Consider the following 24,902-nt stretch of genomic DNA (forward strand, 5'->3'; position numbering starts at 1 on the left):
AATGAAGTCAAAAGTGCTAGCCGGGGCTTCCCTGGTGGTGCAGTGGTTGAGTCCGCCTCCCAGTGCAGGGGACACGGGTTCGTGCCCCGGTCTGGGAAGATCCCACATGCCGCGGAGTGGCTGGGCCCGTGAGCCATGGCTGCTGAGCCTGCGCGTCCGGAGCCTGTGCTCTGCGATGAAAAAAAAAAAAGTGCTAGCCATCACCTGCACGTCTATTGACCTTGAAAGCTTTTTTCTCAGTTGAGTTCTATTTTCACACATGAGTGCCATTTTCACACGAGTGCCATGTGTTTGAGAATGCGTCTTTGGCATGGTTCTCCTCCACTCAACAATTACAGAATAATGGATCCTTAGCCAGCTGTTGGACATTTCAGCCTAGATTTCTATTATGAGAACTTTGATTGGTTATTAAAAGAAATGAGTTCAGTACAGCAAGCAAGGATAGGGAACATAAAAACAATGTCTTCCGTGCCCAGCCTCTGTTGCCACTCAGTTTATATCCGTGCGGTTCTGCTGGTAGAATCCCCCATTAACAGCACCGACACCTGTGTGCCTGCAGCTCTCTTGCAGAACTTCTGTCCAGTTACTGTATCTTCCTCTCAAATTTAAAAACACCCCTCTCACACAGAAAAGAAAATAATCTCTCTCATTTGCCTGCCTGACAGTGGAAATATCTTTGTAAAATTACCTCTTAATATTATGCCTTTGGCTTTTTTCAAGAAACGGCCAAATGAGGGATGCATCTGGAGCTCTTCAAAACAAATTTCAGGCTTTATCCGTATGTTGTTTGCTGCTCTCTGTATAAACGTGCATAGGGACCACTAATTTGAGAATTAAGGATCGGGGGGAGTTTTCTTTTTACAAATAATGAGAATGTGTGTTCCATGTGGGTCTCTCTTGGCTCCTGGGAAGTACAGAGCAAAGTGTGGCATACAGCAGAGGAACACCATTCATAGAAGGGGTTAGGATCTTTATTTCCCTCTCATCCAATATGGGTTTTTTTTGCGGTATGTGGGCCTCTCACTGTCGCGGCCTCTCCCATTGCGCAGCACAGGCTCCGGACGCACAGGCCCAGCGGCCATGGCTCACGGCCCCAGCCGCTCCGCGGCACGTGGGATCCTCCCAGACCGGGGCACGAACCCACCTCCCCTGCATCGGCAGGCGGACTCTCAACCACTGCGCCACCGGGGAAGCCCTCCAATATGGTTTTGACTCCATATTTTGAGAGGTTTAAGTGGCTTGGCATAAGCCTCCTAAAAATCATTTATGGAAGCAAACTGGGTAAAAATTATTCCACCTACGTGAAGGATACTCTCAAATATAATCAATTACCATAGTTTTATTAGATTCCTACCATTTGTCCACATAGTTCAATACAACATGACAAACCAATCTTGATTCTTTTTAAAAGGAGTTCTGTTTCTAACTCCTAAACATCTAATCTTGTTCACATGAAGTTCTTACCTTCTTATTCTCTCCTGTGTCATGAGAGCCTTCTGAAAAAGATGTAAAATTGTATCTTTGACAAAAATGCAGGACTTCCCTGGTAGCTCAGTGGTTAAGAATCCGCCTGCCAATGCAGGGGACACGGGTTCGAGCCCTGGTCCGGGAAGATCCCACGTGCCGTGGAGCAACTAAGTCCATGTGCCACAACGACGGAGCCTGCACTCTAGAGCCCGCGAGCCACAACTACTGGACCCACATGCCACAGCTACTGAAGCCCACACGCCTAGACCCCGTGCTCTGCAACAAGAGAAGCCACCACAATAAGAAGCCTGTGCACCGCATGGAGAGTAGCCACCGCTCGCTGCAACTAGAGGAAGCCCATATGCAGCAACAAAGACCCAACGCAGCCAAAAATAAGTAAATAAAATAAATAAATTTATTTTTTTAAGATGTAGCTGAAAAGCTATTACTTTGGAAGTGTGTTTTAGCTTTTTCTTAAAAATTGAATCGTGTTTAAAAAGATGTCTTTAAAATTGATTAGACTATTTCTTCACCCAAATTACACACTTATGGGCCCTGTATTAATTCACAATTGATTTGCATAATGAAATTATTTTAATAATAGCACTGTTTTAGACTTTATTTATTTATTTATGGCTGTGTTGGGTTTTTGTTTCTGTGAGAGGGCTTTCTCTAGTTGTGGCAAGCAGGGGCCTCTCTTCATTGTGGTGTGCGGGCCTCTCACTACTGTGGCCTCTCTTGTTGTGGAGCACAGGCTCCAGACGCACAGGCTAAGTAATTGTGGCTCACTGGCCCAGTTGCTCTGCGGCATGTGGGATCCTCCCAGACCAGGGCTCGAACCCATGTCCCCTGCACTGGCAGGCAGATTCTCAACCACTTCGCCACCAGGGAAACCCTAGACATTATCTTGTATCACGTTGCATGTAGTAGGAAAAACTCCCATCTTTAGCACTGCAAAATGCACAGCTTTATGTTTAGAAATGAGATACTCAGTTCTGTGAGTCTTTGATCCTGTGCTTTATGAGATTTTTTTTAAAGTTTTACTTTAAAAGAGTATAGCAGATATTTGAAAGACAAATACCGTATGCTAACACATATATATGGAATCTAAGAAAAAAATGTCATGAAGAAACTAGGGGTAAGACGGGAATAAAGACATAGACCTACTAGAGAATGGACTTGAGGATATGGGGAGGGGAAGGGCAAGCTGTGACAAAGTGAGAGAGTGGCATGGACATATATACACTACCAAACGTAAAATAGATAGCTAGTGGGAAGCAGCTGCATAGCACAGGGAGATGAGCTTGGTGCTTTGTGACCACCTAGAGGGGTGGGATGGGGAGGGTGGGAGGGAGGGAGACGCAAGAGGGAAGAGATATGGGAACATATGTATATGTATAACTGATTCACTTTGTTATAAAGCAGAAACTAACACACCATTGTAAAGCAATTATACTCCAATAAGGATGTAAAAAAAAAGATAGCAGAAATCTGAAATATTATGATGATATTGTATTACATTTATGACTTTTTATGGCATAACTAAAGTCTTCATTAATATCCTTCCCCTAAAATCATAGAATATTAGAAGTGGAAGGAACCTTGGCAGTCATTCATTCCAACTTCTCACTTGGTTGCAATAGAGAGAACTTCTGAATCTTCTTAAGAAATGAGTGCATAGAACTCAACACAGTTTACTAGATTTGGTCCAGCTGGTGTGGAATGGAATTGGACAGTTATATCCCTTGATCTGATCTCTATTCTCCTGCTAATGTTACCTGAAGAAGCCTGGGGGGGAGGGAGGGAAGGGGGAGAACATGTCTTCAACATCGTCTAAGTAAAATGTACATTACCTACGTACTTGCACTCAATCCACACAGTTTAGAAATTTTACCTACATGACTCTAAGCCTCGCTTGTCTTAGTGGCAAATGGGGACAATACTACTTAACTCCGCGGTTGCCTGATTACTAAATGTAGAAGCAGAATTTTATCCTAGGTCTACTTGAATCAAAAGTCCATTGTTTTCCCCCCTCAAAGATGATTGTAGTAACTCTTGACAGTCACAGCTCACTAGTGGTTCACGTTGACTTTTGGGCTCCAATAACGTGTGACAGCACAGGGACGGTGTCTCTCTTATTCACTGTTGTATACTAAGTGCTCAGCACAGTACCTAGTATGAATGCATGACTTATGATCATGCTGCTTTCAAGATGTGGACAAGCAGTACTGAGAGGTTGAATCATGATTCTATTTTTCCCTACTGAACGTTATTATGCAAGAGTAGAATCCATGGTACTCCACAGAGATTTCTGTATTTTCAGATAAACATGATGGACTGAGCATAAGCTAAAATTTTCTCTCTTGTATTTTGCTTCAGGCACATAGAAATGCTAAATTAAATATCTTTAAAATTAATATTTAAACTTAGCGGGGAAAAGGAACTCTTCATGTACCGGAGCAGAGAATCTGTCAGAGAAGATAAAAGCTGAGCCGCTGGAGCTGGGCTTTCCGTGCCCAGGCGAGAGTCCCCTCAAGGAAGAGAGCTGGAGCAGAGTCTCAGCCTAGATCCCGTGATGCTCTTCCCAAATTTAATGAGAACCAGAGTATCTCCATTGGCCAACCTCTCCTAATAGCCAAAAGCAAGTAGTACCACCCTTGGAATGGATGGTAAAGTTTTTCGTCAAATTTCTCCTTTTCAGAAGAGTGTTTTCACCTTTTCCACTGTTTCTGAGTAAAATTCCAGCACTCATTTTGATTTTCCTCTTTGCCTTCTATTCTTCTTATAGGGCAGCCAGGCCTATTAGGTTTGTCATTAAAGTGTCTTACTGCGGGATAAGTGATGCTTGCAGGAAGGTGTGAATGCGAGTGTTGATAGGCACGTTGGACTTAGGAGAGCTGCTCCCCTTAAATTATGTACTTCGTTTGTTTTATTGGCAGTGGAGGTTGGTCTGGTGCTTGCTGACTCATTATTAGCAATTGTGCAAGAAATGCCAGTATTTACCACCTCTGCTTGGCCTCTTCTGTTTCACATCTCCTTTTTTTTTTTTTTTTTTTTTTCTTTTTGCTGTATGCGGGCCTCTCACTGTTGTGGCCTCTCCCGTTGCGGAGCACAGGCTCCGGATGCGCAGGCTCCGGATGCGCAGGCTCAGCGGCCATGGCTCACGGGCCCAGCCGCTCCGCGGCATATGGGATCCTCCCAGACCGGGGCACGAACCCGTATCCCCTGCATCGGCAGGCGGACTCTCAACCACTGCGCCACCAGGGAGGCCCCACATCTCCTTTTGATTCCATCATTTCTTTATCATCTTTGGATGCTCTGGCAGCTCCTTACTGTCCCACAGCCTTTGTCTTACTTGCTAAGAAACATGCTCCTTATAGGTCATAGCTAATGATGTTGGTTCTATTCCCAAACGTACTCATTGAATATCTATCATGTGCCGAGTATGGGCCTAGGGAATATAAAAAGTAATGTAGTCCTCTTCCTACCTCAAAAGAGTTTGAGGTCAAGGATGTGTCACTTCCTCAGGCCCGCACGTTCCCCAAGGAAGCTTAAAAATGCCACATGTAGGAGGAGGTGATGGCCATGGCTCAGACCTGGGAAATAGTCATGCTTGTGGACCAAGGGCCACCACGTAGGTCCTTGACTCCGGGCAGTAGCGGGCCAGTCTCACATGGGGTTTCCTAAATTTACGAATCTGGCTACCTGCTGTTCCCTGGAATGCCTGAGAGTTGCCTACCCCTGTTGTATCCCTACAAATGTGCCTTGCAAAAATCCCTTCTCTCTCGGCAAAGAAGCACACTGCATTCTGGAACAAAAATTAATATACTTTCCAAAGAGAGGACTCATAAAATAAAGACCAGCACCATAGGTGAGGGGTTTCTGACAAGGTCTACTCTCTGGGAGAGATGGATGATGGTAATGAGCTGTGTCTGAGGAGGAATGTTTTGAGGTACCCTTGAGTTTGAGAAGTGTGGACCAGATACCTAACATGGATGTGGAGCTTTCTTAGTGTCAATATAAGAAAACATCTAAGGTACAGGAGGCCAAATCATAACAGCCATATTCTGAGTCAGCAAGCAGCTGTTCTTAACCATTATGTAGGTCTCAGATTCCTTTGAGAGACTCAACCCAGGGGGAAAATATGTATGGACACAATTTTGCAAATAACCTTAAGAAGCTCACAGGTCCCCTCTCCCCCATATGAAGAACTCTGCTCTATGTGATGGTCCTAGAGAGAGTACCAGAATGGTTTAGTCTAGCTTGTATTAAAGATTTTTTTTCCTTCTGGAGCAGAATACAAGCTCTGTTATAACCTTGTTCTGCTAGAAAGATTGCAACAAGAGCCTACTCAGCAGTTTCAGCAGATAATTTTTAGTTCAGAGTCTCCATGAAATGATTCCAAATGTAAAACAATTTTCAGATACTATAATTTAGTCATTTGCTTTTTCATTATCCTAATGTCTTTTCGTTGTGAAAAAATAAAGCAGTCATGTTAACACAAACCTATATACTGAAAAACAGAGATAAATATAGGTGCTTGGGAGAAAAGCAATATGTAGTGATAGATTATAAAGCATGCTCTGGAAAATGTGAGATACTGTTATTTAGTGCTTTCTTCATTTGACAGGTAAAACCTTTGCAGTTTTGGAGGATTTTGATAGAATAAGGCTATGCTGTTTTAACTAAAAATGGAAATGAAAATACATCTAGTCTATATGGAAGCAATATTCCTGTGGTATGTTTTTCACTATTTTCAACTTCTGTGCTAGAACAAGCTGTGCAGACATGTTTTGAGGGGATGCTATGTTTCAGGCCATGCAAGGATCTTGGCATGTACTGCCCCTGAACCCCCCTGCCCTGTTATATAATAGTAATGAGACTATCCTCCCTACAGTGCTCTTTCCAGGAAAGGAGAAACCAAAACACAAGTCTAATTCTTGGGTTTGTTGTTCATTCAGTCGTTTTTTAAGTCTTCTATCATCCATTCAGAAGAACCTTTGTGCTGTATCTGAGCCCTGTATTCCTCCTGGAAGAAAGGAATGCACTCTTACTTGCCTTCCTTTCTTCCAGGAGCTAGAAATAAGACTACGTGTTTGGGACCAATTACTACTCTCCAGAGACAAAGCTTTCTTGAGAGTATTTTTCAAAACTAGATAATGTAAATTCGAAGTTTCTTGACTTTGCAGGACCTGAAATCCTTGCCACGGCCTGCTAAGTGTGTGTGTGGCCTGACCTCACTGGCTCTGGCTTTGTCTCTTTCCCCCTTTCTCATGCTCTGGTCACACTGGCTGCTTTCTGAGTTCCCCCAACGAGGCACACTTCTTCCCATCTGAGGACCTTGGTTTATTTTCCCTTGATTCTTTGCTTGGACGCTTTCTTCTCAACATTTAATTCACCCGTGCTCATGTCACCTACTCAGATGTACCGGGCCCACCATATATATAAAGCAGTTCCTGCTATTCACTAACATATCACCTTATTATGTTTCCTCCACAGAGTTTATGACGATCAGAAATTATGGTCTTTTCCATATTTATTGGCTGTCTTCTCCCTCTAAAATGCAGATTGCTTGAGAGCAAAGACCTTGTTGGGGATCTAGTGGTTAAAAACATCTGTTATGTACGAGGTGTCAATAATGGTATGTTGAATGAATGAATGGGCTTTTGTCTCACTGAGATTATGTGAGGAAAATCAGGCGTTCTGAATTGTGATCCCAAAGTATTTGGGGATTTGTTCAGCATAATAAATGCTTATGTAAGAATTAGCAAAATGCCGAGCACATAGCGAATTAGGTAGTTCAAGTGCTTTATATGTATTAACTAATTTAATTCCTATAACCCTATGAGGTAGATATTATTATTACTCCCATTTTATAGATGCAAAAATTGTGGTACAGGGAAGTTAAGGGACTTGCACGAAGCTACACAGATTGTAGGTTTGAAGGCAGGTACATGAGCCAAATTAATGCTCTTTACCACCGAACAGAGAGTGCTCGATAAATACAGCTTTGACCTTGTGCCCAGCACTGGCTGAGTGCTTTGTATGCATGGTGTCACTCAGTCCTCAGCTCCACACTATGAAATAGGGACTGTCATTATGCCTGTTCTGCAGATGGGGAAGCTGAGGCTTGGAAAGCTTAAGCAACTTGTCTCAATTTCCATAGTCGCTTAGTGATGCAAACGGGACTTGAATGTAGATAATATGAATGCTGTGATCTCAGGCATCCTCTCCACGTTATAAGAGCACTTGTGGGTGGCTCTTGGAACATAGTCATTTTCAGGCTTGTGAGGGAGGGATTAGTCTCCCTCATTCAAAAGGTCTGCACTGGTGTCAAGATGGGGTATCAATTACTTGGCTACAGATTTGTAACGAATACGGAACAGTCCAACTCAGAGAAATGAACAGGGAAGCAGAAGGTGTGTCAGTATAACCACTGGTCTGTAAGGAATAATAGAATTGGTTAAATGTTCATTTCTTCAGAAAGAGCATAACAATAGGATTTAGAAACTTGGTCACTGTGAAAGGTCAATTTTCGTTTCTAAAATGAACAAGGACAGAATTAGAAATATATTGGTGTATCACTAGGTCCGATTCTGTACTGAGCTGAACTGCAGTGTACAAAGTTTAGCACTATTGTTTTGTGAAACTTACCAGGTTTTTTACCCTGAGTCCTTCCTTAGGGACTCAGTTCTCTCAGTAGCAAAAGCCATCTGTAGGGATGATATGATGTCATGGGTACATTCTGTCTGATTTTCAGCTCATTCTCTATAGGTAGGCATTATTAACCACCCATACAAAACCAGTATACTCACAACACAAGAGGGGGGGCATAAAATCCCTAGAACTTATGCATTCTTACCCTGGCTTCAAAGAGAGTATCCATGTGAAGGATTATGGTTGGATTTGTGGACATCAAACTTTTTTTCTTTGGAAGACTCCCTAAACCCACTGAGACCTATTGATTCAGCAAGAAGAAAACAGATTCAGCATATATACATATATATATATTTTTTTTTTAACAATTTATATATTTATTTTTGGCCACGCCATGAGGCATGTGGGATCCTAGTTCCCCAACCAGAGATCAAACCCATGCCCCCTGCAGTGGACGCATGGAATCTTAGCCACTGGACCCCCAGGGGAGTCCCTAGCCAATATTTTTGAACCCTAAGATTCCAACATTTTCACAGAACTTGTATTACAAGTGCTCTTATGCAAGCAGTTCTATGTGATCCTACCCGAGCCTGTACTCGATGCTTACAATTACCCAAATGTGTGGGCAGGGTGGGTGTTATTAAGCCACTTTACAGATGAAGAAATTGAGGTTAATAGAGTTTAAAGAGCTTGTCCAAGGTCAGTGTAAGGCCTGGCCATAAAGGATGGCACTGTGAAACAAAGAGCTTTAAATTAGCTTTATTTCGGAGCGCTCCCGGGCGAGGTTTGCTGGTCCGAAGGGCAGGGCCACAGAAGTCGCACCCGGTTGAGGGCTTGGGTGGGGTTTATAGCAGGTGGAAAGGAAAGGGTGGGGCAGATCGTTCTTGGTGTAGATTAGTCCTCATTTGGCGGTTTTCTTTGGGTGCTGTGGCAATATCAGACACCAGTTGCATCAGTTGTAGGACCGTTAGTTCCGCCCCTCTCAAGAGCGGGAAGGCTGAAAGTCCCTGGGCTGATGCAACCGGTGAATTTGTTTGCATCACCTGCCTCGGGCCAGCTGACCTCACATCCCGACATCTTTGGTGTGATAGGGCGACGTTTCGTTCTCCAGCTACTTCCTGCTGAACAGGGGCGTCGAAGGGAAGTCGGGCAGTCAGAGACCCGGGGCCTAAGGGAGAGCAGCAGGGGGTTCTGTGGGAAGTAAAGTGTAAGAATGGAGGAGCATCTGGTTCGCTGTTACCCGAGAGACTCCTTGTATGCGCCTACGGAGGAACCTGAGAAAACAAGGAGCAAGCATAAGTAGAGCGCAGATAAGGATTAAGGGACCCAAGATCGGTGTTAGCCAGGTGTATAGGGTGGATCGCCACCAGTCAGGGATAGGGGAGGTGGATGGTCGTTGTCTGCGTTGGAGCTCCTCTTTTAGGCGGTGGAGGGTATTTATGTTGTCTTCGACGAGCCCGGTCTCGTTGATGTAATAGCAGCACTCCTCCTGCAGGAAAAGGCAGGTACCTCCTTTGTCGGCTGTCAGGAGATCCAGGGCCTGTCGATTTTGGAGAGCAACCCGAGCTATGGAGGTGATCGGGCGCTGAAGGGAGGTGATGGAGGCGGCAGATGCTTCAATGGCCAGCTGAAGTTTCTGTTCTAGGTCGCAGGATGTTGAGACACTGTGTGTTAAGGCACCCCCTCTGAGGCCTGCAAGGAGGAGGCAAGAGAGATATCTGCGACCATAGGGAGAAAGATGGCTCTTTTCTTCCAGCCAGAAAGCTGTGTGGTTAGTGAGAAAAACTCGGCCGTATAGTGTGAGTTGTGGGATGAGAGTCACAGGGACACATGGGAAGGAGGAAGGATTAATTCTTTTGGTTAGGGAACCATTACACCAAAAAAAATCATGCCTGGTGGTGCCCCTATTGGAGTGCTAATGGGAAGAGTTGAGTTGCAAGAGAGCTCTTTGTCAGATAGGTTTGAGCTGTTTCCGTAGCAGAGTGTAAGGCTTGTTCTGTCTGGCTCAAGGAATAAGGGAATTTTTAAGGGAGGAAAGGGTAGGTCTTGGGAAGTGGAGTTAAAGGGTTGGTCAAGTGGGACTGCAGCCAAGGGTGGCCGGCCCAGCGAGGCACACAGAAAGCAATCCGAAATGTTGCCTATCCCTGTATGGTTAAGTATTTGTATCCCTTGGCGAATAAGGGTCAACCAGGAAAAAGGGTCTTTGTTGTGTTTGGGATGGGGCAGTTGGTGTTCTAAGGCCTGTTCTGTTTCTTGGATGGCAGTGGCCTGTTCACTCAGATGTTGGATGATTTTGGGAGTCAAACTAATGTAGGAGCGAAAAATCTTGATAGGTCCCACAGGATAAGCATCAGTTGCCCATCGGTAAATTTTTCCTTGTACCCCTTGTATCCACCTTGTATCTCAGGGGTCTTTAATGTTAAGGGATAATTGGCCTTTGCCATCAGTGGTAAGTAAGTAGGATTGTTCGAGTGAGTTCCTGGTGTCTAATTTTGCCACGTGGATGTTACATGAGTGGTAGGGGCACCCCCCATAAGTGTCTGTCCACCAGTGACAGTAGTCTTTAGTCTGGTCGTAGGTGAAACAGACAGCGGGGGCAGACGAGCCCAGGGGAACGTTTTCCAGATTGGAGTAGGGGATATGGATAGTCACCAGGGCCTGGCATCCACCTGGTTGGCAGTCTCCTGTTCCCAGGACTCGGGCATGGACTTGGCCTTTTACTTGCCATGTCCCGTGTATACAGAAGCGCCATAGGGATGTCTGATGAGTCCTAGCTGGTAGGAGAAGCAGCAGAAGCAGCGGGAGGAGAGGCAGGGTGGTGGGTGAGCCGTAGCCTCGTGGGCCCCAGTTGCTGGGCTGACCAGGCCTCCGAGGTTGGGGCCACCTTAAGGCAGGAGACATGGTACCAAGAGGGGTGTCCTAAAGGTTTGGCTGCTGTGGGAGTGGTAAGGATTACTGTATGGGGGCCCGTCCACCGCGGTTTAAGGGACTGAGGGTGTAATTCCTTGAGGAGACTGTCTCCTGGTTGTAAAGGCAGAGAGAGAGTCTTGGAGACAGCTACTGTTGGAAGGTTGCGATCTGCATGTTCCCGGAGGAGGTGGCGAAGCAGGGACAAGTAAGGGAGGTAAGAGGCTAGGGGTGGACTCTGGGTGGGTAGGTCGTGTAGGAGGAAAGGTCGGCCATAGAGTAGTTCAAATGGACTGAGGCCGGTGGGACCCCGAGGTGAGGCTCCAATTCAGGTAAGGGCTAGAGGAAGTAGTTCAGGCCATGAGACGTGGACCTCAAGAGGTAGTTTGGTGAGGTGATCCTTTAAAATCCCATTGGCGCGTTCAACCTTACCAGATGACTGAGGACGGTAGGGGATGTGGAGTTTCCAGGTAACCTGGAGGGCCTCGGATACCTGTTGAACCACCTGGGAGACAAAGGCGGGTCCGTTGTCTGACTGTATGGAGGTTGGCAAACCAAACTGGGGAATGATATGTCGGAGTAGGATAGAGGTGACCGTGTCTGCTGTCTCTTGGGCCGTTGGGTAAGCCTCGATCCAACCTGAAAAGGTATCGACAAGAGTGAACAGATATCGAAAGCGTTTGCAGCGAGGCATGTGGGTAAAGTCGACCTGCCAGTCCTCGCCCGGTTGATGTCCGCGCATCTGGTGTGTTGGGATCCGGGGTCGTAGGCCTCCTTGTGGGGTGACAGAGGTGCAGGTTTGACAAGCCATGTGAGCCTTGGAGATAGCCTCCCTGAGTCCAGGCAGGTAGAAAAGAGGATCCAGAAAACGGAACATAGCCTTGGGACCTATGTGTAGAGACTTGTGAATGTCTGATAGGAGACTGGCCGCCTGGGCCGAAGGGAGGGCAACTTTGTTGTCCATAAAAATCCATCCCCCCTTATCTTTGTTTCCCCCTTTTGATAATAGGGTGGTCCCCTCATGGCGGGTATATGTGGGTTTGGTAGAAGTGAAAAACAGGAGTGGAGCTGGAGGGTCTCCCTTGGTAAGTTCTCGGGCCACAGAATCGGCCTTTGAGTTACCCTGTGCTATCAGGTTAGAGGGAGACTGATGACCTCTACAATGGATAATTGCCACCTCCGTGGGGAGTTGAAGGGCTTCTAAGAGTTTTGAAATAAGGGTAGCGTTGACCACTGGAGATCCCTTAGTGGTCAAAAATCCACGTTCCTTCCATAGTACTGCATAGTTCACACATAGTGTGTGCAATGAGAAAGGCATATTTAGAGTCTGTGTAGATATTAACCCTTTTCCCTTTTGAGAGACTTAGGGCTCGAGTGAGGGCAATTAATTCAGCCTTTTGAGAGGTCATCCCTTCTGGGAGGCTATTAGCCTCAATAATGGTTGAAATAGTTACCACTGCGTAGGCTGCCCGGCGGCGTCCGTCAGGGCCGAGTGTTGAACTGCCGTCTACAAAGAGAGTGCAGTCTGGGTTTGATAGAGGGGTGTCAAAGAGTCCCTCCCTCGAAGGATGGAGGGCCTCTATGACTTGAGGGCAAGAATGAGTTGGGGAGCTCTCGGTACCCGAGATAGGTAAGAGGGAAGCTGGATTTAGGCGAGGAGAGGGATCTAGAGAAACAGCAGGGTTTTCAATGAAAAGTAGATGGAACTCCTGGATGCGAGAAGGACCCAGAGGGAGAGAGCTTTATGGCTGAGAAGGTCAGCCAGCCGGTGTGAGGAAACTACGGTTAGTGGGTGGGCCAGGGTAAGTTTGAGTGTTTGGTTAGCTCAGCTGCTGCTGCCAATGCCCGAAGGCATCGTTGCCATCCCCTAATGGTTGGGTCCAGTTGTTCGGAGAGGTAAGCTACAGGACAGTAGGAAGGCCCTACAGGCTGGGCCAGAAGTCCGGTAGCAATTCCGCATCATTCATCTACAAAGAGATGAAAGGGTCCGTTTGGGTTAGGCAGGGAAAGGGGAGGAGAGGATATTAGAGTGTCGAAGAGGGTGGTGAAAGCCTGCCGAACAGTGGAAGGGGAAGTAAGAGGTCCTTGGGGGGGGCTCTTTAGTGGCTAGATATAAAGGTTTAGCAAGAAGAGCAAAGTTAGGGATCCAGTGTCTGAAGAATCCTATAAGGCCCAAAAAGGAGAGAATTTGTTCTGCTGTTTCCGGAGGCTGGAGTTCACGGATAATCCGGGTGCGGTCGGCTGTTAGACCCGTTGTGGTAGGGGTAAGGTGGAGCCCCATGTAGGTTACAGAAGATACAGGTAACTGAGCCTTGGCTGGGGAGACCCGATAGCCATGAGAGCCGAGGAAATTGAGGTCAGCAGTATGTTGTTTTGAAAGGCTGAGAGAGGAGCTACTGAGGAGGAGGTCATCTATGTATTGGAAAACCGTACTAGGGATAAGAGAACAGGAAGTGAGGTCTCGTGCTAATGCCTGGCCGAAGAGGTGGGGGCTGTCGCGGAAGCCCTGAGGGAGAACTGTCCAGGTGAGCTGGCTGGAAACGTGAGTATCAGGGTCCGTCCAGGTGAAGGCAAAGAGGAAATAGGAATTGGTGTAGGGGAATAGAAAAGAAAGCGTCTTTAAGGTCCAAGACCGTAAATGGGTCGTGGATGGGGGAATATGAGAGAGCAGAGTATATGGATTCGGTACCACCGGGTGGAGGGGAATTATTGCCTCATTGATAAGTTGGAGGTCCTGGACCAGGCGGTAGTCTCCGGAGGCCTTACGGACGGGTAGGATAGGAGTATTGCAGGGGGAATCGATGGGAATAAGGAGTTTTTGGCCTAGGAGCCTGGTGATGATTGGCCGTAAGCCCCGGAGATGGGTCTCAGAGATGGGAAACTGGGGTCTGGATGGGAACTTGGAGGGATCCTTTAAGCGGGTTAGAATGGGAGGATGGTGTGTCGCTATTACGGGTTTGGAGGTGTCCCAGACTTGGGGGTCAATCGGGTTAGGTGAGGAGGGAAGGAGAGGGGGAGAGGAGAGGGAGGGCTCTGAGGATAGGTTAGGAAGAGGGAGTAAGAGTTGGGAGGAGGGGACCTGAGAGTCTAGCCTAACTAGTTGAAGGGAGGCCCCTAATTGGGAAAGGACATCACGACCTAGCAAGGGGACCGGGCAGGATGGTATGACTAAAAAGGAGTGGGTAAAAGGAAGTCCTTCAATGTGACATGAGAGTGGACCGGTCTGGAGTGGGAAGGACAGTTTACCATCAATACCCATAACTGAGACCTGGGAAGGAGAAGTTGGCCTGGAATAGGCAGGCAGGACCGAATATGTAGCCCCCGTGTCCACCAGGAATGAGATGGACTTACCCGCTACCTGTAGTGTTACTCTGGGCTTGGCAAGGGTGATGGGGGTCTTCGAGTCCGGGTGTCATCAGTCGTCAGCCAATCCCAACAATTCGAGTGGTATTGCCGCCTGGTCGGTCTGTCCCCCGCGTGAAGGTGCTGAGGGAGGGCCAGTCGTAGGGCAGTCACTCTTCCAGTGGCCCGCTAGCCCACAATTGGGGCAAGGCTTGGAGGGGGGCCGGGGATTGGGACATTGGCGAGCCCAGTGTCCTTCCTTTCCGCATTCAAAACAAGCCCCTGGAGGGGTTGCCTTTGGCGGATTCTGTGGATGGTGTGGTCCGTGGGAGATGGCCGGCCGCAGGGCAGCCACAAGAGCCTGGGTCTGGAGGGCCACCTTTTGGTGCATCTGAGCCTGTCGGCTGGATTCTGCCAAATCCTCTCGGGCATTATAAACCTTAAAGGCCATTTTTACCAGGTCTCGGATAGGGGTCTGAGGACCATCTTCCGCTCGTTTTAATTTCTTTCTGATGTCTGGGGCTGATTGGGTGATAAAATGAGTGGCTAGGACCGTTGCCCCTGCGGGGGTATCAGGATCCAGCCGGGTGTAAAGGGTAAATGCCTCTGTAAGGCAATTGAGAAAGATAGCTGGGTTTTCGTTGGAATTTTGGGTTCTTTCTTTTAATTTTTCGAAATTAACCACTTTATGGGCGGCCGCCTGCATGCCAGCCAAGAGACATTGGATCATCAGATGGCGTTTTCGTCGGCCATCTTGGCAAGTCCAATTTGGGTCAGTGCCCGGAACGGCAGTAGCCCCGACAGGCATGGAGTTATCAGTAAGGTGGATTTGGTCTGCGTGGTTTTGGGCAGCAGCTTGGATTCTTTCTCTCTCGTCTGGGGTTAGGGCAGAGGACAGAATCACAAAGATGTCATGCCAGGTTAGGTCATAGGCTTGAGAGAGGTAGCGAAATTCTTTGATGTAGCGGGAGGAGTCAGCAGAGAAGGAGCCTAATCGCTTTTAAAATCGAAAGTCCCTTCAGGAGGCCATTTGGATTGATTGTCTAGGGGGTACTGTAGCCAGGCCACGGTAGAGTAGAAAACAAGCCGCCTACAGCGGAGATCTTGAGAAAGCCGAGGTTTGTAAAGTTGACCAGGAGACACCCTAGGGGTGTCTTGGGATCTGGTTTGGATTGAGAGGTTCCCATGGCTTCCAGTCTGTCCCTGAGTGGAGAAGGAGAGAGGCATCCCTAGTCTCAGTCTCCAATCACGGCGGGTCGGAGAGCAGTCAGGCAATTGGGACGTCTCCACAATCACCCGAGGCTCGGGGAACGGACGGAGGAGTCCCTGATGCAGCCACGGTTTAGGAACAGGGAGTCCGGTGGGTAGGGACTCTGGGGGCCAAAGGGAACGGAAAAAGGGCACTTACCCCATATTCTGCCGGATCGGGTGAGTGAGCGGAGGATCCCCGGTCGTCTCCTGGGGAGGGAGGGGTGGCCCGTTACGGTAATCCGCAGGGCTCGGTGCCCCCTCCCGGTTTCGGCACCAAATGTAAGGCCTGGCCGTAAAGGATGGCACCGTGAAACAGAGCTTTAAATTAGCTTTATATCGGAGTGCTCCCAGGTGAGGTTCGCTGGTCCGAAGGGCAGGGCCACAGAAGTCACGCCCGGTTGAGGGCTTGGGTGGGGTTTATAGGGGGTAGAAAGGAAAGGGTGGGGCAGATCATTCTTGGTGTAGATTAGTCCTCATTTGGCGGTTTTCTTCGTGTGCTGTGGCAATATCAGACACCAGTTGCATCAGTTGTAGGACTGTTAGTTCCGCCCCTCTCAAGAGCGGAAAAGTTCCCGGGCTGATGCAACCGGTGAATTTGTTTGCATCACCTGCCTCGGGCCAGCTGACCTTACAGTCAGGCCACTAATAAATAGCAGAGCTAGCACCTGAACCAAAGTCTCTGGACTCCAAGTACTTACTTTTTCTGCTGGCCCACACCTCCCCCTTCTCAAAGAGAACCTGTTGGTGGTGATGTTCCAGGTTTCGAGCATCTCTCCTGAAGATTTCCTTACTAGCAGGTCTGCTGCTAGAGGGTGGAACCTGTGGGGCTTAAGATGGAACATCTTACTTAGTGCTGTCTGCACATCTGTTGTTTCACTGGGTTTTGGCCCTGCTGGCTTTAAGTGGCTGAAAGTGATGAGCAGTATCTGTGGGCCAGGACTAACGTTATATGTACGGTTTTCAAACAACTGTTATTCTGTTTCCTTGAGAACCACCCGGCTGCTTCTCCTTGCTCCCGATGTGACGGAAACAGGTGGGGACGGCATTTCACGGTTACCCTTATTTCTCTTCTCAGTGTCTGTGTGTTCTGGGATCCAGCAGAGACTTTGTTTCTCAAACTGGTTGCCCTTTTACTCAGTGTCCTTCCTACTGCTCCAACTTTTATTGTTTCTTCCAAGTTTTGAAAGAGTTGCAAAATTCATCAACCATAGGTATTTAACTCAGGGGATAGAATTTCAGACAGGTGGTTCTGTAACTTCAGCTGAGCATGCCTCTGAACCGATCTGTGGTTGTTCAAAGATCAGGTGGTTCAGCACGAGGTAAACCAGCCCACTGAGTCAGCAGTGGGACGGGGCGCAGCCAGGCCAGGACTGCTGCGTGACCTCCAGGAACCCAGGCCACTGGGCATCCTGCAGAGCGCAGAGGCCTGCCCAGTAAAAGGCAGCAATTGCTTAACTTTCATCTGATGGGGAAGAATGCAGTTTACTCACAGGTGCTGGCCCTACAGAACAAGTAGATTGTTGTATATATTTGAATAATCAAGCTTTCCAAACAGAAGCAAAACGTACTCCTAGTGATGTATAAAATGCAAATAAACTCAACCAGTCTCTTTTCCCTGCAGCTATATGAGTTTTGGACTTCTCCACACCCAGGGCCAGAATGCTGCTCCTCTGTCATGCCCTCACTGTAGCTGTGGTCCAGACCTTTATCTTCTCAGAAAACCGGGCATTTGCCAAGAACATCAACTTCTATAACGTGCGGCCCCCTCTTGACCGTAAGTAGTGGGTGTCACCATCACTGGTGATGGGGGGTCAGAGTAACTGTTTGAAGTCCCTGTTTCCCTATGGTAACTTTGCCTTTTCTGGAGCGTTTGGTTTATACCCAGCATAAATCAGAAAGTCTTCACTACTTCCATGAGTAAGGGTAACACATGGTGACAGAAATTTTCTCAATTTCTTTAAAATGGTTTGGCTTCCTGCTGAAGTCTCAAAAGGGTTCTTGTTTAAAATAATCTTCTGAACACTGTCCATAAGAATGGCTCAGCAGGAGAAATTCAATGTTCTTTGTTGATCTCTTCCTTGGAGAAGGATATTGACTGTAGGAAGCTTCTGCATAAATTATATATACTTTCAAATGGCCATTAACAATTTTGAAAACAGATTATTAGCATGTTTGAAATTTGGAGGGGAATACTACTTAGGTTTTCATTAATATTACACACAGTCACTATATATACATACATATATATATATATTTAATAATTCCAAGAATCTATTCTAAGGTCATTAGCCATTTGAAGAGGAAAATGCATTTAAAAAGACTTTTAATGAAGTATTAACATATATATAATCTCACCTCCTTTCTCTCCAGACAAGTAAAACTTCTCTGATATACTTTACAGAGAATTTGTTATAGATAAAAATTGTTTCATGGAAATGTGAATGCCAGTGGTTCCCACATCTGTAAGAGTATCAGAATCGCAATAAAAGCGTTTAAAACTACATATTCCAGGGTCCCTTCTCCCGAGATTCAGTAGTCAGGAGGGTGGTATGCAGAATATTTTTTTTTCCCTTTTCCCCCTCTTCTTTTTAAAAAAGTTCTCCTGATGCTGTTGATACACAGCCAGGTTTGGGAACCACTGTCTTTATACTCCTAAAGGAGGAGTACTCATACTCCATACTCCTGTATGATTACCATTCTGCACTTTGTGTTTTGTTTTTAAGGACATTCAGTCATTAGTAGGTGTATGTGTACGCACGTATTACTACACAACTATATACATATACACATGAATAACAGCCCACACACATCTTGAACTATCATTTATTACAAATTTCTAAATTGATAGTGATCATATACTGATACCTTAATGGCATAGCATAGATATAGTTTTCATAAAATCTACATTATTGACAAATTTTAACCTTTTATAGGAAAAAATTATTAAAGAGAAAAAAGTAATATTTCATTACTATAGAAAATTCCAAAGAGACAGGAAATGTGTAGAAGAAAATAAAATTTATTCATAATCCCAAGATTCAGAGTGAGCTCTTCTTTACATTTTTGAATACAGCTGACCCTTGAACAACACGGGTTTGAACTGCCTGGGTCCACTTACATGTGGATTTTTTCCCCATCGTCCATACTCTAGTACTACATGGTCTGCAGAGGGCCATATTCAGGGCCAACTATAAATTACATGAGGATTTTCAACTGCATGGCGGCTTGGCGCCCCTGACCCCCACATTGTTCAAGGGTCAACTGTGTTTCCTTCCACTGTTCTTACTCTGTATGTGTATTTAACTTCGTGACAGAGATCACACAAATTTAATTTTGCAGTAGCTTTTATTCATTTATGTTGTGTTTTGAATATTTTTCCATGACTTTGAAAGTATTTTAATGTCTTACATTAAAAATGTTTTTACTCACATAGCTGGCTATGTGAGTAAACTATTTCCCCATGCTTTATACTGGCCCCCCACAAGTGCACGCACACACACACACTCTCACAAGCAAGCTAAATGTTAACACTTCATTGAAAATCTTTTTAAATGCAGTTTCCTCTTCAATTGGCTAATGACTTTAGAATAGATGCTTGGAATTACTAAATCAAAAAGGTTGTGCCAGTTTATACATTAACTTTTTACCCACTGGCATTGAGTTTTAGTATTTTTTAAACTGTGCTGAATTAATAGGTGAAAATGGATTTCATTATTTATTAACTTACCTAATTCACTTTTATGCATAGGCAAAACTGAAATGTATTGCAAGAACTAATTTCATGTCCTCTGAACTTTAGCTTTTGATATTTTGCTCTTGTTTTATGCACTGCTTTCTAATTATCATCCCAACTTAGGGAATGGTTTGGGTTACCTTGATCTGTATCTGTTTCATTCTCCAAAAATAGGAAAACTGAAAGTTTCATACAGGGCTTTAGAGAAATGTCAAATTTATTCTACTTTTGACTTCTCACCCAACAAGATACAAGGCAGGAAAAAGAAAGCATAAAGACAAAAAGAACATACTAGTTGTTCTCAATCCAGACTGCCGGCAGCTCATAATTCCTCCTTTCAGTAACACTCTTGCCTGAGTACAAGGGCCTGAGAATTACTATCATCCTTCTGTTAAATGTTACATTCCTGAAAGAGGTCTAATGTTGGGATAACTGACCTATATCAAATGCAATTACTTGTTTGAAGTTAAATGTAGCTGTAATGCAAGTACATATGGATGGAAAGCAACCTGGTTTGATGTGCCAGGGATTCTACTAGATATTTTTCTTGCAACCTGCTGTTTAATCTTTATCTCTGCAAGTCATGGGGATCTTCACTGTCACTATTATTGTAAATATTATTATTTCTTAGAGGTTAAAAAATCATACAACTAATTAGTGAGAAGCGCAGAATTCAAGCTTAGGTTAATGTGACTCCAGTTATTTTCAGGGCCGATACTATATCAAAGTATTGGTCCCAATATTGCCACCATCTTTGCCTGTCCACTCAACCCTCACTTATCCCCAAGTTACAAGTTATAATAGAACAATACAATGGATATTTCAAAGTGGCTCATAGAATCATCTGCATTACTCTGTAGTAGATATTCATAGATGAAATATTGAAAGAAAAGGGAATAAAGAAAATTCCCCAAAGTGTGGCAGTTAAGTCAAGCTCCATAGAAACAGAAATTGTAAGGATAATGACTTGTAACTTTAATTTGATCTAGTAAAAGTTGCTAATTTTATGCCATATTTGATGTTTGAAAAAAATTTTTAACCATACTGCTTCCCTTTGCATTTTTTTTTTTAAAGCGACACCATTTCCAAACAGCTTCAAGTGTTTTACCTGTGAAAATGCAGGGGATAATTATAACTGCAATCGATGGGCGGAAGACAAATGGTGCCCACAAAGTAAGTGTGCTCAGTTTGGAACTCTTTGGTGATCAGACCTCATTTAGATCTCTCTTAACTGGCCCTGAGCAGAGGCATCTTATGTGATGAGATTAGCAAACCAGCAGGCTGATGTTCTATAGAAATCAGAGATTTTTTTGACGAGACTATCCAGACATCAGACTACTCTGAGAGTACATGGAAACTGATGCCTCAATTTGTAGTTGTATGTGCTTTGAGGAAGAATTTCTTAATTAATATTTACCAGGGAGAACAAATAGACCACAATGTTGACTAGGGCATTCTAAGAATGTCAGAAATGCTTGATGATACCGCTAGAAAAGTCCTACTTACTGGCTAAAGCAAAGGAAGGTTTTTGTACTCTTGAGATACACTGATGCTTGAGAAACTCATTAATTTATTCAACAAACATTTGAGCATCTTTTTAGTTTGTTTAGTTCCCTGGTAGATCCCCAGTGCCTAGACCATATTAGGCGCTCAGTAAATATTGACAGAATGAAGGGATGCCTTTGACTAGGTAGTCAGGAAATCTTCTCTGAGGAATATACATTTGAACTGAGAACCAAATGACCAAAACAAGTCAGCTGCGTGGACATCTGCAGGAAGAGCATGCCAGGAAGAGGGAACAGCAAATGCAAAGGCAAGATTTGGCTTCCTCTGTGAACAGGAAGAAGGCTGGCTGGTGAGGCATAGTAGGAGATGGAGAAAGGATCTGATCAAGATTTAAGGACTGGGATGTGCAGCATCTTATTTGTTCTGATAAGAAGTTTGGATTTCATTGTAAATGTGATGGGAAGGGAGTAGGGTGTTTAAGCCATGGAGTACAAGATGCTAGGTGTGTTCTAAAATATTGCTCTGGCTGCCGAGTGCAGAATGGATGGTTGAGCACAAGAGAAGAAGGGGACACGAAATGGGGTCTTTCATTGTTTTGGGGCAGGAGAAGATGATGACTTGGACTAATGTGGCAGGAATGTAGGGGGCAAGAATGATTTAATAATACATATAAACTTGGAGGTAAAGCAGACAGGATGTGCTGATGGATGATTTGTAATTGAAAAACTCTACTTAGAACTATAAGGCGATCAGGCTATTTGGATTATAGGATGCACTGTTTTTTAGGTTTTCAGATGTATAAGGCCAACAAAAACAAACTCTTCCAGACTTAGAGATTACCAGTTTTGGTCTACTATTACCTTGAATCCTTTGGAAATTTCTATATCACATTATGGCAGTGGAATAGCCTTACCTCTTCCAGATGATGCCAAAGTGTGGAACCAAGAAACAGTATACACTGGAGACCTCTACTAGGCCTGAGAATCTTATGCTGTAAATTAGCACAGATGGCTGTGACATTTACATGGACAGTATTTTTCATTATTTCTTTCCAAGAATACTTATCAATATATTTTTTTCTTGAGGTTATTTTACAGTTCTGAAGAGTGGTTGACTGAATTGTGCTTGTGAGTGCATGTATGCTTTTGGGGATTTGTTTCTACATTTTTCACAAACATTAATTTCAATGTTTCTGAGGTTGGCGGATGCCTCTCTTTAACTAGCTTGTGTCAGAGGGTGAGTATCATTCTTTAACCATTTGCTTTAAATTCTCCCAAGAACTGGATGGGAAGGGGTCAGAACAGTGGTCGATTGGGGCATTGATGTCCAGCCTCTTTATGGACACTGGCTGGCACTTTTCTTATCCTCATCTTTATGGCTGGCATCATTCTTTTGAATTTTACCAAATGCTGTTCCTACTTCGTCTGTGCACGTTCCAATTTGTGTCTCATTAATCGAAGCCACTTTTAATGGGAACATGCATGGAAACTTCCGGGTTTTAGAATTTCATCTCTGTTGAGACATGGGAGCAAAAGAGGGATGCTGCAGCTTTTCGCCAAGAAAATGTCAGGGAGGGGAGAGCCAAGCTCTTCCCCCATCCACCTGAAAGCCTGACTCGTACAGAGATGGACTTGGAATGCCCCCTGCATTCCAGCGTGCGTAACAGTACATTCTTGATTGTACACCAGCCAAGCCCCAAAGATACTAACCATCTGGAATTCTGAGGCTGTAATTGCTTACTTTTCACCTTGTCATTATTGAGGGGGGCGATAGTCAACCATTTCTTGGGGCACACAGGCCTGTGGCTATTGCTCTTTGTCATCTCAGGTTTCCTTTTCACTTTATAGCTCTGCTTCTGTGGTCTGCCAGCGTTGTTAAAAGAGGTCCTCTAGGTAACAGGATGTGACAAGAATGATATTTCTTATTTTAGTTACCCCGGCTTTTACTCTGACCGTGTAGGGCTGCTTTAGCATGTGTGACAGTCTCTAGGAACACAGGCAGCTACCAGTTTTCAATTCTTCTTTGTCTGGAGTACAAATGGGAAATGCCTTTCAGAACAGGTACTGGTTCCCTGTCCTTCAGAGTCCCCGTCAGCTGCCCTTGTAGAGCGCTCTGCTCACGCCCAGTTCAATGCTGAGTGTACTAAGAGGCACGATAGGGTGCTGGTGAAGAGCACACACCCTGGAAAACTGCCTACGTCAGACAGAGTCTTACCTTCCACCGCTTTCTGCCTATGTGACTGTAAGCCTCAGTTTTTTTTCTCTGTGAAATGAGGATGTTAATATGACTTATCTTAAGGCCTACTGTGAGGATTGAATGAGTGAGTACATGTTAGAAGAGTGCCTGGTTGGTGGTACGCACTTAATGGGCATTTTGCTGTTGTTAACATTACGTAGAGCTTACAACAGCCCTGTCAAACACCCGTGCGCTTAAAATTTTACTGAAACGAACATGAGCTCAAAGGCTCTCACATGGCTTCTTCACTTGTGACAGAGGCAGTTCCCTAAGCCCCGTCTGCTCAACTCTTGCGTTTTCCTGCTCCCTGCCCCCACTTGTAGGGCATTGCTGCCGTAGTCCCTTCTCAATAAACTAAGAAGCACTGCCTTGGCCTGAGATAACTAAAGAGTAAGAGGCGCAGAACTAAAGTAGAATGTCCTAGGTTAGTGATTGAAATCACTTAATGGTTAAAGGTGTAAGGGGTAATCTGTGTGGAAATGAACTAGCCCTGCAGAGCGGGAGGGGGCAGAGAAGGTAAGAGTTAACTAAAGAGGAGGAGAAAAGCTTGAAATACTTTGGGGAAAAGTCAAACACACTGGGAGGATTAGAGCCCGGAGAAGAATTAGGTGAGTAAGCAAGGTGCTCTTGGTGTGTAATTTGAGGCACCTGCTTCTCAGTCCAGGCTGCCACATGGCCTATTAGTATATATAGAAACATATGTGGAATAATGCAACAAGTGCTATGACCCACTGCATTTTACATTTATAGTTTTCATTTTATTTTAGAGTTATAGAACATGTGCTTCAGAGGGAGAAACACAGACATATTGACACTTTTTAGGAAATGAGCAGCCCTATTTTTTTGGAGTTATACTCCTTTATTGGAGTATAATTCTTTCACAATACTGTGTTAGTTTCTGTTGTACAACAAAGTGAATCAGCTATATGCATACATATGTCCCCTACTTCTTGGACCTATGGTTTTGATGAAAAAGCTTGTCCAATTTTTTCTCAGCTTTACCTGGCACCAAAGAATAAGTGCCCATTTATATTCATTTTAAAAATAGACATGTGCTTCAGAAGCTAATGCCTGTTCAGCAATGCCGCCTAGAAACGTAAGGATCATCCTGAATGTTAGTCATTTCTGAAGTGACTGTTGAAAGTTAGTTTTTTACATTGCAAAAAAATATAAGTTGCTTTTTTCTGCCTAGATACACAGTACTGTTTGACAGTACATCACTTTACCAGTCATGGAAGGAGTACATCCATCACCAAAAAGTGTGCCTCCACAAGTGAATGTCATCTTGTTGGCTGCCACCACAGCCGAGATTCTGAACACACGGTAAGGAGCGTGTGTGTAAAGTTATTGTCCTGTGGTTTCTTGATGGTGATGGCTGGTTGTATATAAAGAGGCAGGAAGGATAAATAATGTCAGACATACGTATACTTTGAGAGACTCCCTTACAGTAATACAGTGGAGATGAAAGAAGAAGGCTTTCTGTCCATCAAACAATAATATTACTAAAAACAAATGATAATTCTCAGATTCCAGAGCTAGACCCCAGGGTCTAGACCTTGGACTTTGGGTGAGTTGTCTGAAGTCAACTCTGGAAGCCCCAAAAGCAAACAATCCATGCACGAGAGGATGACCAACGCTATAGAGCCCAGCTTACATATTTTGTTTATGGCTAGAAATCACCAAGAGCACTGCACCGAGAAGGTGGAAAGAGGAAAATGGTGGCGAACTTTGACAAAGGAAACCTTGTCTCATTTACTGCCTCTGCTTAGACGAGGAGGTGAGAATCTGAGAGGTTAACCCCAGC

At 45.0% G+C, this 24,902-nt stretch overlaps 1 protein-coding gene across 2 annotated transcripts in view; it reads left to right on the top strand.

The window, feature by feature from the left end:
- The window catches only part of LYPD6B (LY6/PLAUR domain containing 6B), a 41,112-nt gene that overhangs the window by 10,471 nt on the left and 5,739 nt on the right, over positions 1-24,902 (top strand). For both annotated transcript variants that reach the window (XM_060107074.1, XM_060107073.1), the window contains exons 2-4: positions 17,246-17,398; positions 20,432-20,530; positions 24,291-24,421. In XM_060107074.1, the coding sequence (XP_059963057.1) occupies positions 17,284-17,398; positions 20,432-20,530; positions 24,291-24,421 (345 nt within the window). In that variant the 5' untranslated portion in view covers positions 17,246-17,283. The remainder of the gene's footprint in view (positions 1-17,245; positions 17,399-20,431; positions 20,531-24,290; positions 24,422-24,902) is intronic.

Source organism: Mesoplodon densirostris, chromosome 8, assembly GCF_025265405.1.
Source record: "Mesoplodon densirostris isolate mMesDen1 chromosome 8, mMesDen1 primary haplotype, whole genome shotgun sequence".
Classification (NCBI taxonomy): Eukaryota; Metazoa; Chordata; class Mammalia; order Artiodactyla; family Ziphiidae; genus Mesoplodon; species Mesoplodon densirostris.